This window comes from Crocodylus siamensis, chromosome 7 (genome assembly GCF_052110815.1).
Source record: "Crocodylus siamensis isolate JL-2025a chromosome 7, ASM5211081v1, whole genome shotgun sequence".
NCBI lineage: Eukaryota > Metazoa > Chordata > Crocodylia > Crocodylidae > Crocodylus > Crocodylus siamensis.
The window spans coordinates 40302770-40319498 of NC_143401.1; the positions used below are offsets into that span (position 1 = coordinate 40302770).

The following is a 16729-nucleotide window of genomic DNA, read 5'->3' on the forward strand; positions in this document are numbered from 1 at the left end:
CTGCAAAACAGAAAAGGTCACTCATATTTAAGTAGTCCCTACAACCTAGAAACCACTATGACATCCTACATTTCTTTACTGCCTTTGTTATACCATCTCATTTATAGTGATAAAAGCAAACTGGACCAAAACAAACAAACAAAAAAAATAGAAAGAAACAACCTACACTGAACACTAGCTTTAAAAATAAAAGTAATTCAACATATATATTTAAACTGAAAGCTATAATCAAGTTTCAAAAGGATTTCCACTAAGGAATACACATTCCCCAGAACCTACCACACAACAGAAAAAACTTAATTGTCAGATGACTCTTCGGATAACAACACTGCTCTGAAGAGATCTTTACAGAAATAACCACCATCTTTGCAAAGCATCCCCCACCACCGAGTCTTCCTTTTGGAGATTACCTCTCTTAAAAAAAAAAAAAAAAAGCTACACTTTACTGTGAAGGCCTGTAGTCTTCTGCATAAGACATACTGAAAGATTTTTTTTTCTTTTTCTTCTGCCCCTTCCCTGAAATCTACTTTTATTTTATTGTTCCCTGTGTTAGGCTTACAACACTAGGAACAGACAAATGCTCCATTGTTTGGGCACGTACAAGCTTCTTCTATACAGCACAGTAATATTCAACTCCTGACAATATAATAGCATAATATAATATTAGTATAATAACAATAGGAGTATCCTAGGCCTCTGGAGCAAAAATGAGAAAAACACGAAAAGCATGGGGGATGGATTTCATGAGCTGGAATCCCATGAAACTCAGCAACTAGGCAAAATGATGAGATGCTGAACAATGCCACACACTTTTCTGCTAATGTCTGTCCTAATAAAGGCCAAACACAAGTGCAATAAGGTATTTTAAGCAGCCTTGGAGTTACAAACTGCTGGAAAAGCACGTGCACTGCTGCTGCAGGACAGGGCCTTCCGGGGCCACGATGCCTCGCAACGCAAAGCGGGAACAGAAATCAGACCCCTGCAGCTTCCAGGAGCTACAGCGGCATCAGCCTTGACACTACACCGGATTTATTGTTGTTTTAAAATGTTTTTTGTGTGTTTGTTTTTTTAAAGAAAACCTCTGGTTACCCAAAGGAGCGATTCCACCCAACGTCTCCCCTTGGGCTCCCGGGGAAAATTAGCGAGGACTTTCAACAAGCGGGACCGGGGGACCGACTCCAACCGGGACACTCAGCCACTCCCTCGGGGCATTTCGTGAGTTCCACGACCGTGAAGATGGAGTCGTTTCCCGGGACGAGCCCTCGGCCAAGGGGAGATTCCGCGGTTTCAGCTCCGGTTACAGACGAGGCGGGAGGCTGGTCCCGGGCCGGGCCGCAGGAAGGGGCGCCCCGCCGGGCCGGACCAACCTTTGTTTCCCACGGCGGCGACGAAGCTTGCGCTGCGGGTGGGGGGCGGCGGGGAGCAGGGGGCGGCCGAGCCCAGTCGCACTCTCTTCCTGGGGGCGTCACAGTCGGCTGCTGCACTCATGCTGCCGAGCCCGGCGCTGCCCGGCCGAGCTCACCAGCGGCGAGCTAAGGCAGCACTAGCTCCCCTCAGCATCGTCCTACTAGGGCCACCGAGCTGTGCAGAAATAGGAGGACGCTCAGGCCGGGACGAGCATCAAAATGTCTCCGCCGCTCGCCATAGCAACAGCCTCACCCCGCCCCGCCCGGAAAGCAGAGCGGCGCGAAGTGGCCTGTCGTAAAGCGGAAGGGTGGTGCGGAAGCCGCGAGGTGACGGGTTCACTTGACGGCAGGGGTCGGAGCAAGCAGCGCGGAGAAGTTGCGTGGTTGCGGTTCGGGGCTGGTGGCCGCTATGGAGGGCGGTGGTAATACGTCCAGGGGCTCCGGGCTTGGCAGCCTCTTCGGAGCTGGGGGCCCGGGCTACTCGCACGCAGACCTGGCCGGCGTGCCCCGTAAGTGCCCACCCTGGCCAACGGCCTCTTCGCGCCTCAGGACTGGAGGAGCTGGGCGGGTCTTATGTCCCTGGGGAAGGCGTGGGGGAGGCGGTGTTAATAGTCCGGGTTTTGGCTGGGAGTTGAGGAATGGCTGGGGGTGAGCGAGGCAGGGTGCAGAAAGCAGAGCGGCAGCTCGGGCTCAGGAAGGGGCTTGGACGGGGGGAGAGCTTAGTTTGTGCCCCCCCAGTGCTACGAGCTGCACATCAAAGTGAGGCACCTAGACCAGCAGCTGCGTGGCATGGGGGGGGGGAGGGGTTTGGAGGACCCTGCCTAGCATTCATGGGAGGTCAGTCAAAACCAAGAGGGAAAAGCTTCAGATTCAACAGAACCAGCGTCTTCCACAAAGAAGACAGTTCCCAGGTTACGCCTCCCCCACGGCTCCTTCTCTGCATCTCTTGGGGAATTAGGGCTTGGGAGCCTTGACCAGGGATGCTTGGCTCCAGGGATTTAGCTCTGTGTGTCATGTAAAGCTTGAATCCTGAACTGCACTTCACATCTGGCAGTAGATAGGGTCTGTGTATAAGGCTGTGAGCAATTTCTATTTGACTCAGAAATATTTGTCTTAAAATAGAAAAACAGAGCTGGAAGAGACCCCTGGAAGTCATCTAATCAGAATCATCCCACACTAAAATCATCTCAGAACACCCTTACCTGATCTTAAGAACTTCCAAGGAGGGGAAACTTCAGATCTTCTCTGGATTGCCTGTCCTAGTTCTCAACCACCCGCATAGTTAGAAAGCTCTCCCTCATATGCAACTTAAATTTCATTTTTTGGCATTTAAGACAGTTTCTTCAGGTCCTGTCCCATTTGGCCACTCTCTGACCCACAGAGCCCTAGCATCCAGCCTATGGTGATCCCCATGGGTTGGAAAACCTGGGAGCAGTGGAAGCTCTGCATGGCTGGATTCAGCCTTCCCCCAGGCCATTGCCTACAGGATCAGTGCAAGGCCTGCCTCCTCTGCATCCAGACTGCTTCCCCCACAACCCAGATGTTTTGATTGGTGTGGATCCTCCCCTTCCTTTCCCCCCAACATGTCCAGATTAGGGCTACTCTACTCTGCCTGCCCCCACTTCAGGTGATCAGATCAAGGTTGGACTGTGCACACTCCACCACAGCCAGATAGGCCCATCAGCCAGATTTGGCCTACAGAGGCACTGCCCATCCAGCCCCTGGGATGAAAAGGTTAGGCAGCACTGCTTTATCACCATACTCCTTTAGCCATCCTTCACATACTTGAAGATTTACTGAGTCCCAGCCTGCAATCTTCTCTTTCCCAGACTAAATAATCCTATTTTTCAACCTTACTTACACATAATGTTTCTTAAACATTTCAATCATTGTGTTTCTCTCCACTGGGCTTTCTGATTTTTCCTTATCTTTCTTGAAGCCCAAAGACTGATGTAGTATTTTAAATCGGGCCTCACCAGTACTGAATAGAATGGAAAAATCACTTCTTCGTAGGCAACACTCTTATTCATACAGCCCGGCATGTTCTTGGCTTTATTTGCAACAAAAGTACACTTTTTACTCATTTAGCTTATGGTCTACTATAACCCCCAGATCCATTTCAGTAGTACTGCAGCCTACTAAGTTATTCCCCAATTTGTATGTGCATATGATTGCTCTGATATGTACGGACAACAAATTTTTAGGCCAAAGACCTAAGCCTTGAGCAAAATTATCTCTGGTACAGAGGATGCTTTTTTATTATTTCAGAATTTTAGTGTATTTAATCCTTTGTGTCTGTTCCTCGAGGCTTTTTTTTGTGGGGCGGGGGAAGCAGAATTCTTTTGTGGGATTTTAAAGGGGAAAAAGCAGTTCAAGGACTTTAATCAGAAGTTGCTGACTATCTTCAGGAAAGAAAACCATTTTTCTAAAACTGAATCTGAAAGTGTGGGGTTGATTTATAAACTGAATGATATACCAAAAGTGGTTTACAGAAAAGATAAGACTCATCCTCCCATTTCACAGATGTAGAAATGGAGGCATAGAAGCTAAGTCGTGAGAATAGGGAATCAGTTGATGTCAGTTTTATTGACAGTTAATCCCCTGATCATGATGTATGGTAACAATGAAAATAATATACCATCTAGATATATGTAGGTGGGAATATTATTGTGTTTTTATTATAAATGGTATTTAGGATTATTTAAAATATTTTTATAGCTAATGAAAACTGCTGTGAGAATTATCATTACTTGTATGCCTAACCATCTTTGCCCTTTTATGCTAATATTTACAAAGTGTTCTTTTCTTCCCTTTGCTGCAGTGACTGGAATGAGCCCATTGTCTCCTTATTTAAATGTGGACCCCAAGTATTTAATACAGGTAAGAAACTATTATATTGTTAAATGACTTAATGTTCATTTCATACATATGGTAATTTTAGGTAGGTGACAGTGAGAAAATTGCTTTATGTACTTGCCAATTGCATGCAGACCTTATAGTCTTATGGTAGAGCTGTCTTTGTGTCCTTTATTAATATCAGCAATTAAATTAAATTGGGAGAAATGTAAGGGCTTTGAAATTTACCTGGAGAGAAAGTGCTGTGTAACTGGAATAGACTGCCAGCAGAGGTGGTGCAAGCACCTACTCTGGACTCCTTTTTACTGCCTCTTCTTCACAATTATAATGGCTCAAGTGTCAATTGGACTTTTATCTTGCTGGGATTCTGTGACCCCAGCTGATTTCCCGCCCCTGGGGCAGGGGGCTGGATTTGATTATCTTCCAGCCATAATGTCTATGAAATCTATGAAACTGAGGGACTACTGTGTACCTGAGTTTTGCCCTATTAGCTGAGATCAGGAGGTATTATTGTAGTTCTTAAAAATAAATAAATAAATAAATAAATCACTTCACAGTACCTGAAAGGAGTAGCCCTATTTTCAGAGAGAGGGTAGATGATAGGTACAAGTTGGCAGAAGGACTCTGATTCCCAAATCATTCCCTCTGCCAAATCAATACCGGATCCCCCAGTGAGGATACATCCTTTGTGATGCTTTTGCACATAGCCATATGTCTTGTTTCTTGCTAAACATAAGCACCTGTTTCAGAATTAGTTATTTCACAAGGGATGTAGTCAAATTGAACTAGCTCACAAGTGACTGACAGAATAAGTAGAAGGCAGGGCAGAGTGGCACCTTTATAGCAGTGGTTCTCAACCTGATTAGACTCAAGGCATGTCTCCTTAACTTTTGTGAATTGAGCTCCGCCCCATTTTAAAGTCTAATTTTATTATAATGCTTTGGTCCTTGTAGAGGAGCAAGGCATTGGTAAGTCAATATAGAGAACTATAGTTGTATTTGAAATTATACATAGTTGAAGAATGCCATTTTATAATGCACAGAATTTCTGTTGTTTCAGGATACAGATGAGTTTATTTTACCTACAGGAGCCAACAAAACTCGGGGCAGGTTTGAGTTGGCCTTTTTCACCATTGGAGGCTGTTGTATGACAGGTTAGTGGCATGTTTCTTCTGTTTCAAGGTGTAAGGTTGATTTGCTTTTAAAGAAAATCCAAGAACGTGAGACTTAAATTAAAAACTGTATGGACAATCTTGTATTATTTTCTTCTTTCCTGTAGGCTGTATATTCACAGGCATAAGTTACTCCTTGACTGCTACCTGTAGGCTTAAAACGGTCATTTTCAACCAGGGTACTACAGCATTCTGGGATGCCTTGAGGTCCTTTCAAGGGTATTGAAGGGGTGCCACACAATGTTTGCACTGTTGGGTGTGCAAACATGATTCACGAGAGAAACCTAGAAGTTTCAGATATTTATGTTAACAGCTTTCCAACCTATTGTAGTCTTTCTAAGTTCTTTACAACAGAAGAACTGCTCTATTATTTCTCTAGTCAGAAAACAAATAGAAACTAAGAGCTAGCATTTTCAAAGGGATGCCCTGGGTCTCGTGAGGGGTTTCATAGATTGCATAGACATTAGGGCTGGAAGGGACTTGTTCACCCAGTATCCCTCATAAGTCTAGAATGGTTGAGAACCACTGGTTTAGAAGACTAAAAATGATTTTGCTTTTTTCTGTATGAAGTAATTGCTGCTGTTATGATTCACTAGGGGCTGCATTCGGTGCACTGAATGGTCTGCGGCTGGGTTTGAAGGAAACACAGAGCATGGCCTGGTCCAAACCTAGAAATGTGCAGTAAGTCTTTCAAAAATATATTTCAGTAATGCACTATCCTCAAAAGGTACCTGTGAGCCATTATAATTGTGAAGAAGAGGCAGTAAAAAGATGTACCCATATTTGTTCCCCCAAAGAGAATTATACATTTTTTGGAAGACCCAAGTTATAAAATGTCTTGATTAATCTGTCAAAAATGTAAGTTAGTTTTTCAGATATATCCTTCAGTCTGTTCCATTGCTTTCCTCTTTCTTAAAGAGGTTTTGGAGAGAGGATGAGTGACAATGTAGCTATTCTCTGGATATTTGTTAGAAACCATCTCCTCTCAAGTCTGTATTTCTGAAGAAAGTTGTGAGGCACAACTTCACTTTCCTGGGAATGAGTACTCTCCTTCCTCAGTGTTCCCAACCTCTGCATGATCTGGAAGGGGAGACTTAGGATGAACTCAGAGTGCTAATAGCTGGGCCTACCAAAATTTGATTTTTTAGAGAGGGATCTAGATGTGCACAGTGCTAGCATCCAAACTGCAAAAGTTGTCCTGGGTTGCACTCGTTTACCGCTGTTCTCACCTTAGTGTTGCATGACAAATTGAAAAGTGTCAGCCGACTGTGGCACTAGACTATGTGCAGTGCACTACGCTGCTGTGTGTCATTTCCATCCTACCCTCTTCCCCCAATTCCCTCTCCACAAAAAAGTTGAGACTTAGACTTGGCATAAGTATTGGGAAATGGTTTAACTTGACCCCAATACTCTTTTGTAAGAGGAAGACTAGCAATTTTGGAAAGGAAATTAGCGGTCCCTGGCAAAGTTTTAATTGGCTGTTCATATTTGAGCACTGCTTGCATTCTCTTCCCTTTTTTACCGATGTACAGAATAAAAATGTGTAAACAATACATTCTATATTCTGAATTTAATGTAATTTTCATAATTTAAATGACTTCTAATATTGGTTTTTCATCTAAAATGTAACAAATTAATAGAGGTTTTTAGGCATTACAGTGAACTATAGGCAAAAATTTCCTTTTCTTAATTGAAACTTGTCAAGTACTGATTTGACATAGTTAAGCCAGCAGATGGCAATAAAGACACACTCCCACTAATTTATTCTTTGCCCTCTAGTCCCAAGGAAAACATACTGAAGGTCACCACCTTGAAACGGTGTACTCATTTCTCTTCTTTTATCAGAATCAAAAAGGCTGCTTACACACATGGAAAAAAAAACAACAAAAACAGCACTTTTAGCTCAGCGCACCCCTGCACTGAGCACAGACATGCCTAGAAGAGACATCGTGTTAGTTTGACCTACCTGGCCTGACTCTGTATAGATCAGAAGATTCTGTCAGCTATTGGGTACAAGCACCAAAAGGCCCTGATGAAGTGCTCTATTTATACAGACATTAGGCGAGCTGGGTCAAACTGATGCACTTTGTCTTCCAGTAAAGGTCGTTTTCTTGGCGGGGGCGAGTTTCCCACGTCTGTCAGCATGCAAAGAGGCACTGGTTGTATATTTTCTTTGTGAAGCCAAACATATTGTTTCTTTTTGTATACCAGCACTGGTCTGACTGTGTTCTTGGTCCTAGCAAGTGACTGTAGCAGTCGCTTCCCCACCTCCCTCCTGCAAAAAAAACCAATCTTCTAATCACCATGAAAGCAGTTACTCATAGAAAAAGATAATCTGTTATTAGGGAAATGTCAGGGGTTTGCCTGTAGTAGCTTTTACTTAACCTTTTTGGTTCAGAAGAAAGCTGCAAACAGTGTCTCACGTTAATTTTTATTGTTGCCAGTAACTGATAAATGAGAATGAAACTTATAAAAGCTTCTTCAGTCTGTTTTGTCACATGTTTAGTTTGGCTTTCTATAGAGTTACTGCCATTGAAATATGCAGAGTGTGACAGGGTGCATGAAGCACCCTGCCACGAGCAGAAACAGGGAGAACCAGGGGAAAGAGACTTAAGTTGGGGGATCAGAGGACCCACAGCAAACCCCAACGTGATCTGGGTGAATGGAGATGCTGGCTGGGGCTGCGGCAGATCAAAGGCTGCTGCGGCAGACCCAGCCACCGGAAATCAAACAGGGAAAGAAGAGACTGGTGTGGGAAAAGAACAAGAGAAAGAAAGAAGAACCACACCAGCAAGGTAAAGGGAAACAGCTGGGTCAAGCAGGCAGTCAATAGTGAACTGCTGTGCAGGACCTACCTGAAAGGAGGGAGATTTAAAGGACGCCGAGGGAACGCCAAGGGGGTGAAAGAAGTAAGGTAGCAGAGAAAGTGAGGAGAAGAGGGAGCAAGCAAACAAAGGAGATTTTACAGAAGAACCCAGGCTAAGCTCCAACCTTGCTACTTACCAGGGGAGTTCCAACCAGGAGCAAGAGTCAGTGAAGAAATCTGAGCGACGGTGAGTCTGAATCCAGGGGCCGAAGGGAACCACTTCGGGGACCTAGAAGAAGAGGAGAGCAAAGGGGACCTTTACTCTCCCAGAGGGGAGCGGCGAAGAGAGGGAAGACCCCAGCCCCATGAGGCTGACGAGGCGGGAACCCAAAGAAGAGGTAGCTGTCTTGGGACCTGGGCAGGGCAGAACGGGGCAAGCAGGCACTTAGACCCGGGCTGTAGATACAAGCCTTCAGGTCAAGCTAACAATAAACCTTAGCAGCGGTCAACATTGTCTGGAACATCAGGTGTGGTATGGGTGTGGGCAGGGTGTGGGAAGGGTGGAGCCCTGTGAAGAGCCCAGAAGTTCTGAGTCTCTAACCATTCTCTGTTGCCTCCCTGTAGTGGCTAAGTATGATCTCCCATAACATCAAAGGCATGTTGGGTGATTTATTATAACGAGCCACTACTGTTACAGCTGGGCAGTGACGGGACTCCAGGTGGTGCTGAAGATGCCTTTACACAAGAACATACCTTTTTTTAACTGATTTTAGTGTTAAAGAGCATAAAAGCAAAAATCTTACAGAAATTTGAAAGAGATTGTGCCTTTGTGGAGTCATAATTTATCACTATTGAGTTGGATTAGTAAAACAAAAAATCCGTTTCCCACCCTTACTCCCCCAGAAAACACAAATAGTTGCAGTATCAACTTTTCTGTAATTCCTTAATAGGTAATTCCTTAAACCTATTCAAGTGCATGACATTTAAGATTCTACTTTACTGAAGTCAAATTCCCAATTACTTCACGCTACTCAAGTTACTCTTATAGCTAGGAGTCCCATGGATTTTTTACACATTCAAATACTTATGTAGTAGATTTCAGATGCATGAAAATGTTATTTCATTAAGTTTTAAATAGCTTCCTAAATGAGTCACTATTAAGTCAACATGTACCTGTAAGAAATTAGATTTTGAGTCACAGTATGACTTGACCACTGCAAGTACCTAAGAGCAACAAAGAAAGGTATAGTTCCTGCTCAAAGGAGTTTATCTTCAACTGTATATAAGGGAAAAAATATTGGTTTGCAAAAAAATTCTTACCAAATTAAACTAGTGCTTGCAAAAATGGGAGCATGTTTAAGGGTAATGCCCCATAGCTGAAGCTGGTTTCTCATTGAAACTGACTGCAGTAAATCCAGCCTGCTTGGGACTGAGCACCTGCTGGAAATTTGAAAATTCTGGTTTTTTGAAACTGAAGTGGCGGCCATCCCAAAGCGGGGTGGAGCAGCAGCTGGTCCCGGAGCCATGGTCACACATGAAACGGGGCGGTGGATGGCAGCAGCAAGCTTCCCCATCTGTGTCCTGTGGGGCAGGGAGGAGTGGTGGCCAGTCATGGAGAGCGGCTGCATATGGAGTGGTGTCATGGGGTGGCAGATGGCAGTAGCATGCAAGCTTCCCCCTCTGTCTGGGAAAGCGGAGGGGGAAACTTAAAAAGTGCCAGATTTTTTTATATCCAGATTTATGAGGTTATACTGTATCGGTTTCATAGATTATCAGTCTTGTTAGTTCTAGCAGCCCAGTAAAATTGTACAAGTCAGTTACTGAAGGTTTTTATTTCAATTGGTCCACTTAGCCAGGGACTGAAATCTATGAGAGAAAGATGACCAACAGTATGTCATGTATGTTCAATTTAGGGCTAGTCACATTTGAGTGTGCAATCAATAGTTTATGTTTCAGAAGAGAAGTTCTCTTATTCCACATTCCTAAACTTAATTATTAGGTTCCTTTCTCTCTTTTAATGTTTACAGGAGTATATATTTAAAGATTCCAAAATGTTATTTCCTCTACACTGACATAGCTAGCAACATGCCTTAGTTACTACTTTTTATTACTTGCTGAAAACTCAAAATGAGGAAATTCAAACCTACAATAATTGTAACGTGGGGCTGGGGGAGGAGGAGGATAATAGAAATTTAGGGTTGGAAAGGACCTCAGGAAGTCATCTAGTCCACCCCCCTGCTCAAAGCAGGACCATCCCCAAGAAACTGACTTCACCTATACATATAAAGGGGAAAAATGCCTCATGATGTGTTTCTGAAAGGTAGACATACTTGAACATCTCAGACCTATTCAGTTACCTCAGAATTCAAAATTCTGAGGTATCTCAGTTACCTCAAAATTCATTTTTCCCAGTCCATCTAAATATAACAATGTTTGCTATCAATCTATATTTTAATAAAAACTATTAGTAAGGGTAAAGTAGGGAAATGGTCTTTGGGAATCAGGAACAGACAGGCATAATGTGATGTTTTTCAGCTAAGTTCCAGCAGTAATAAGCAGTCCAGAGCTATACAATGTGACGGTGTTACACGGCTGAGAGAAAAATACTAGTCTTTTCATCTGGTTGTTGCTTCCATTCTGGAGGCAACTGATGCCAACATGGAATGGTAATGTGCTTCCCTGACAGTGTGTTAAGCATGTCTTAATTGCTTAATGCTGGTCTAGAAGCATACAAATATAGAAATATTTGGGCTAGCTTTCTTGACCTTCTGTTGCATACATGTATCCTAGGGCAAATATCTTCCCTCATCATTTAACTATGGTATTTACTCAAATATAATGCAACCCCCCTGCAACAACTAGATTCTATATATGGAAAATGTATAAATTCAATACAATTTTCAAGGTATAAAAATAATTATTGGAGGTTGGCCTTGAATTTGTTCCCCTTCCATGGCTATATGATGGAAAATAAATCTGGGGGGTCAGGGATCCTCTTTCACCTCTGCCCCCTCCCCAACTTTTGTCCCCTGAAGCCCATTTCTTCCCCCCTACCCCTTCCCACTGTCAGAGCCTGCTCTTCCTAAACGCATAGTGAAGGGTGCATTTGAAAACACTGACCTTAAAATACGGATATGAAAATTGCTACAGCTGTAGTACCCATAGCCTTGGTTTACCCAGAAATTATTTTTTACTTTTTTTTTTTAAACTGCTGCAAGTTTTAGCACAAGTACTCCATAAACATACTTTTTAAGTATCACTTTAGCACCTACTTAGAGAGAGTACAAGCTATCTGATGTTAGTCCAAAGCCAAAAGGCTCATGATTTACTATGTAGCTCATTGGGCAGGGCCTCAACAGAGTCAACAGTATTTCAAGCTGTGGTGACCTCTCAGCTCAGCACTGTTCAGCTACCCCCAACAAAAGGATCCATGTGCTAATTAGTCCCCCACCTATGACTGAAACTGGGTCATCTTGTCATGAGTCCTGGGATCCTCCAAAAGCTTATATGCAGACAAGGCATAGGGCAGCTTGGTCCCTCAGGGAAGGCAAGATGGAGGCTTGACATATAAAATGAAAACTTGACATGACTTTGGTTCACTTACAAACACAGGCCTAAACCATACAATATCCATATGAAACAAAATCAATACAAAAATGATAATAATACAATATACAACAGTAAAAATTAATACAAACCTAATAATAATACAGTATAAAACAGTGGATATCCAAAACCAAAAACTTGCTACCAAAATAAAAATGTTAAAGCTTTATCTTAAGTCTGAGCTTGTGCTTGTCTATAGGGAATAGAGAGGGAGAGAAAGAAAAGCCAAAAATAATTGGGGAAGGGAATGCATATCTATCGTATATATAGGGCGGGGTATATTATGTAGATATTGTGTGTGTGTGTGTGTGTGTATTCAGAAAGAAAAACTTGGGGTTTTGGTATACTTGGAGACCTCATATCCCATTCCTGAGTGAGCCTGAGCATTCTTGACTCAATCTTTAGACATGCAAATATATGCATCCCGTCAGTCATTGGATCAGAGATATTAGAGCTGTCATTCTCAGCCAGGATGCCACTAAACTCTGAGAAGTTTTGTGCCATGATGGAGTTCCATGAAGCTACAGAACTTGAGAACCACTATCTTAGATGAAAACCAAAGGTACTGCAGCAGTTGATTCTGGTGAATTTGGTAGTGTTCTTTTCTTGTTAGGTAACAATAAATAGGATTTAGGGAACAGTGTGCTGCAGGAGGTGCCCTCATTCACTGCTAAGTAAAATGTCACCAGAGGGCCTCCTAAACAGTTTAGTTATTACTGTGCTATTATGTTTCATTTCACAGGTGTTTGCCCCTGTGTCCTGTTCAGAGTCTAACTTGGGAAATTGCATTCCCCACCTCCTATAAAGCCTATCTCTTGTTTCAGCTGGCCAGAACAGCATTTGATAATCTTCAGTAGTCACAGGCAGATCTGAAAAATGTGGGGAGGGGAGCACAAACAAGACCCTAAGGGCAACATGTTGGTGAGAAACCTTAGCTGCTGTGTCAGAGGCAGGAGGGATTCCTACAAGATTGCTTGGAACTAACTTGTATGTGTTAGTTTAAGCCTCAAACTCTGGAAAAAAAAAGTTTTATTTTTGTCTGCTGATGGAGAGGAGATTTTTCTCTTCCCTCCCCTCACTTCTGTCCGTTGTAAAACTCCCTTGACACTGACAAAAATAACTTGCTGTCCACCCATTTCCCTATATCTTAATAAAGAGTTTCTTTTATTACCCCATTCTGTGGATGCTGTTAAAGAATACACAATAGCTGTGGCATTTGTCTACCCAGTTACAGCTGTATTCGTTAAATACATTAGTTTCCTGAAATGGTTACCTTATTTTGTGAAGAAGTCATTTGCTATTAGGAGTGCACCGAGAGAAGATTTTTACTGGACCAGTACCGATGGCCAGTTATTAACAAGCCATATTGACTGATACCGATCCAATTGCTGATATGCAGCCCAACAAGTTGGAGAGTAGCATCCGACTTGTAAGCATGTTGCATGGAAGAGGCGTGGAGGGGGGCAGGAGTGCAGATTGAGGTCCCCACAGTGAGGGAGGGAGTGGGGCAGGTGCTGCCCAGCTGGGGCAAGGCATGGGACAGAGCCATGAGCAGCTTGTCCTGGGTGTGTGTGTGGGGGGGGGGGGCAGCTCCTGCCACTGCATGCATACCCAAGGGGGACATGTCCCTCCTAGTTCTGTGCCTGGGGCAAGGATGGACTGCCGCTGTGGGCTGGGGCCAGGGGAGGTGCCAGGCTCTTCCCAGTGTGGGGTTGGACCAGGGCTGCATTTGGGGTGGACAAGGGTGACGCTGGGCAGATGGGTTTGGTGGGGGCTATGGCAAATTTTGGGGTGGATATAGCCCCCCTCCCAGCACCGCCACTGCCCACCCAACCTCACCTGCCCCCAATGCACCCCGGTTTATCCCCCTGCACCAGGAAAAGCCTGGCGCCACCCACCCTCACCCTGTGCACAGATCCAGGCGGCCCGTGCCTCCCCCTCCTGTGCCTCCACCAGGAGTACGTGCAGCAGCAAGAGAATGTGCCCCCCGGGATGAGCTGCTTATTGCTTCATCCTGAACTCTGCCCTGGCTGGGCAGCGCCTGCCCCTGCCCCACTCCCTCCCTCACCGTAGGGGCCTTGATCTGCCTCCCGCCACCCTCCCCGGTCTCTTCCCCTTCCCCTGCCTCTTTGTCCCCACAGACTTACCATCTGGATGCTGCTCTCCAAGCTGCTGGGCTGCATTCCTGGCCACATGAATGCAACAGCTGTGCACGTGCATGTGGCATTTATTAGCGATATTGGCCACAATCAGCCAGGAAAAGCCGATCACTGATGGTGGCAATTTTTGTTTTACTAGTTCTGATACAATACGATCCATTGTATTGGTGCACCTGTATTTGCTATACTTGTGAAGAGGGATTTTTCAATTTTTGCTGTCTGTAATTTCTAGATTCCTGATGGCTATGTAACAGTCATTAAGGAAAAAGCAAATTATCCAGTGCAGTTACTGTTGCTATTATAGAACTAGCAAGTCACTTGTAGTCTCATGTTTTATGAATTCAAACAAGATGTAAGTAAATGTTGTTTCCAGTATCACAGAATCTTCCTCTTAATTGGTGCCTTAGAGCACTACCAGAATACAAGTATGAAGCAGACCATCATAAGATTAATTAACTAATGCATTTTTTGCTTTTTTTAATTCCCCTACAGAATTTTAAATATGGTGACAAGGCAAGGGGCACTTTGGGCCAATACTCTGGGATCTTTGGGTGAGTAATATTGTGCTCATGATCATGCTAAAGGGGTTTTTGTTAACTTTCAAATGTTCTTGGGGGAAAAAATTGGTTCTTTTGCACATTAAGTGGCTTCAAGTACATTAACCTATGACCTATATTTCTAATAACTAGTGATAATAACTAGTACCTGTTTCACCTGCCATGGATTGTGGATGCTTCCATCTAAATTAAAGCCCTTTTAGGTATCTTAAAATCTTTAACTATTGAAAGTGTAGGCAACTGATACAAATAGTGTTTTTTAGAAAAATTTTTTTTTGCCAGCTTCTCCATTACTTTTTTGTCATATTCTTCCATGTCTGGAACATATGGCTTGTGTTAAGAGGACAATAGCCAAAAACACATCTTGAAGGTAAATAGCCAAATGATGTTTAAAAATGTGTAGGAAGCAAGAAGTCTGCTAGACTAACCAAGGCAGTTGATAGGAATTGAGGAAAATAGTCATTATTAATTATCTATTTAATCAATGTTATCAGTGGTGAAGATGGCCAATGAAATTGTGTTGATAAATGCCAAGAAATATTTTTGAGGGGAAAAGCATTGTTTGTCTCTAAACTAACCGTATCTGATGCTGGTGCTATTGAACGCAGGATGCTCTCCTAAATGGGCTGTGGGTCCAATTCATTATGGACATTTTTATTAGGCTGGCCTATTGCCTGAATTCTTTACTTTCAGAATGGAAAAATACCACTTAAGATACGTGTCTGAAAAAAAATGGAACTGCAAGTTCCAGGTCAGGGTTCTACTATGAGTGACACATTAACAAATCTTCACAGCTGTGTTTGAAGAAGGACGATTACTGAAGAAAATATTTGCCTTAGTTTGGTTACATTGGCATTCCAGTGGGCAAATCAGTATATTTCATATAAGGTCTTTTCAGTCAGTATATTATAGTTCTTAGTATTACTTGATATGATGCAAGTTGGTACTAGCCTTTGTTACCTGGTATGGAAGTACCATGGTAGCCCTCAGAGTGGGCTTTGGGTTTCTCCAAGTCAGGAGCAACTCCCTGGTTTTGTAACACTGTAACTGTCCAGTTTGCAGGAATCTGTTGAGCAAGATTTTTTTTTTCTGTCTAGTACTGCACACTTAGGGCTGGCTTAGTTTCCTTGCTAGTGTTGAGCAGTATCTTACTTCACCATTGGTCTCATTAACTAATGAGTAAATTTTTCTTAGTGCGAATAAGGGTCTTGCAGTCTGGTGTTTTGAGCAGCAAAGATAACTTCTGTTACAATAACTGCTTTAATTCCTGAGTAGCATGAAATGCTTTTCTATTCCTTGTCCTAGTGAAACATTGTAAATTCTGTTAAAGATTATTTGTCTTCAAAGCGATTGATCTTGTATCCACGGTAAAAGTTCACTTCAGACCAATGTTCTCTTGTCCATGGAGTATGAGATATTGTGCAGCTGATTCATATGCAGGTAGAAATAAAACGCTTATAATGAACGCAGTTCACAAGTCTGAGCAACCTAATAACTTACAGGGCAGATGCAGAGAGAAATGTCCTCCCTGTAGAATAGAAATGAGATAATGTTCTAAATTGGAAAAGTCTAAAGATGGACCCTTAAGTAGGAAAAGGGGGAGCTGTAAAGTCTGCACTGGACTGGTGACTGGTGCACTTAAGAAGGGCATGCCTTTTAACTTGTGTTAATCAGAATACTATATTCTATAAGTACTATATTAGCCGTATTGCTGATGGGGTAGGGGAGCCTGTGTTAATTCTGTGCAGATGCCTTGATATTTTTTCTTCTTTTCTAATTTAATATCTTTCCCAGCTCTGCTTTACAGTGCATTTGGAGTGATCATAGAGAAAGCACGAGGTGCAGAAGATGACTTGAACACTGTAGCTGCTGGGACCATGACAGGAATGCTGTATAAAAGCACAGGTAGGCTGGCAAGATGTTTGCAGTTGTCCTTTACACATTTATAAGCATGAAGTTAATAGTCTCAATCCATTTTTGCTCCGGAAAGTGACTGTGTAAAAATAAAAAAATAGTACCTTCATATTCAGCAGAAATTTCTTGCGTATCAGAGCGCCATGCCTGTGGACTTCAGTGAGTCAGGATTATTGTTCTTTAATCCTGTTGACTCTGCAAGACCACAGCTGCATCAGGTGGTAGTGGATGGGTTCTTCTCGACCTGGAAGGAC

General features: G+C 43.2%; 2 protein-coding genes across 12 annotated transcripts in view; one reads left to right on the plus strand and one right to left on the minus strand.

Moving 5' to 3' along the window:
• PARG (poly(ADP-ribose) glycohydrolase) overlaps nucleotides 1-1652 on the minus strand; it is a 138814-nt gene extending 137162 nt beyond the window's left edge. For 4 of the 11 annotated variants that reach the window (XM_090057846.1, XM_090057845.1, XM_090057847.1 and 1 more), the window contains exon 1: nucleotides 1090-1651. Coding sequence is in view for 2 of the 11 variants with exons in the window: in XM_090057839.1 (XP_089913965.1) it covers nucleotides 1368-1488 (121 nt within the window). In the remaining 9 variants the exon portion in view is untranslated. Of the gene's footprint in view, nucleotides 1-1089 lie in introns of all 11 variants that reach the window. The other 7 variants (XM_090057849.1, XM_090057839.1, XM_090057838.1 and 4 more) reach the window with 3 other exon arrangements.
• Nucleotides 1653-1720: 68 nt separating this feature from the next.
• Nucleotides 1721-16729, plus strand: part of TIMM23B (translocase of inner mitochondrial membrane 23 homolog B) — a 28631-nt gene continuing 13622 nt past the window's right edge. Inside the window, exons 1-6 of the mRNA XM_090057855.1 lie at nucleotides 1721-1915; nucleotides 4228-4286; nucleotides 5322-5415; nucleotides 6030-6114; nucleotides 14497-14555; nucleotides 16356-16466. Of these exons, the coding sequence (XP_089913981.1) occupies nucleotides 1816-1915; nucleotides 4228-4286; nucleotides 5322-5415; nucleotides 6030-6114; nucleotides 14497-14555; nucleotides 16356-16466 (508 nt within the window). The 5' untranslated portion in view covers nucleotides 1721-1815. The remainder of the gene's footprint in view (nucleotides 1916-4227; nucleotides 4287-5321; nucleotides 5416-6029; nucleotides 6115-14496; nucleotides 14556-16355; nucleotides 16467-16729) is intronic.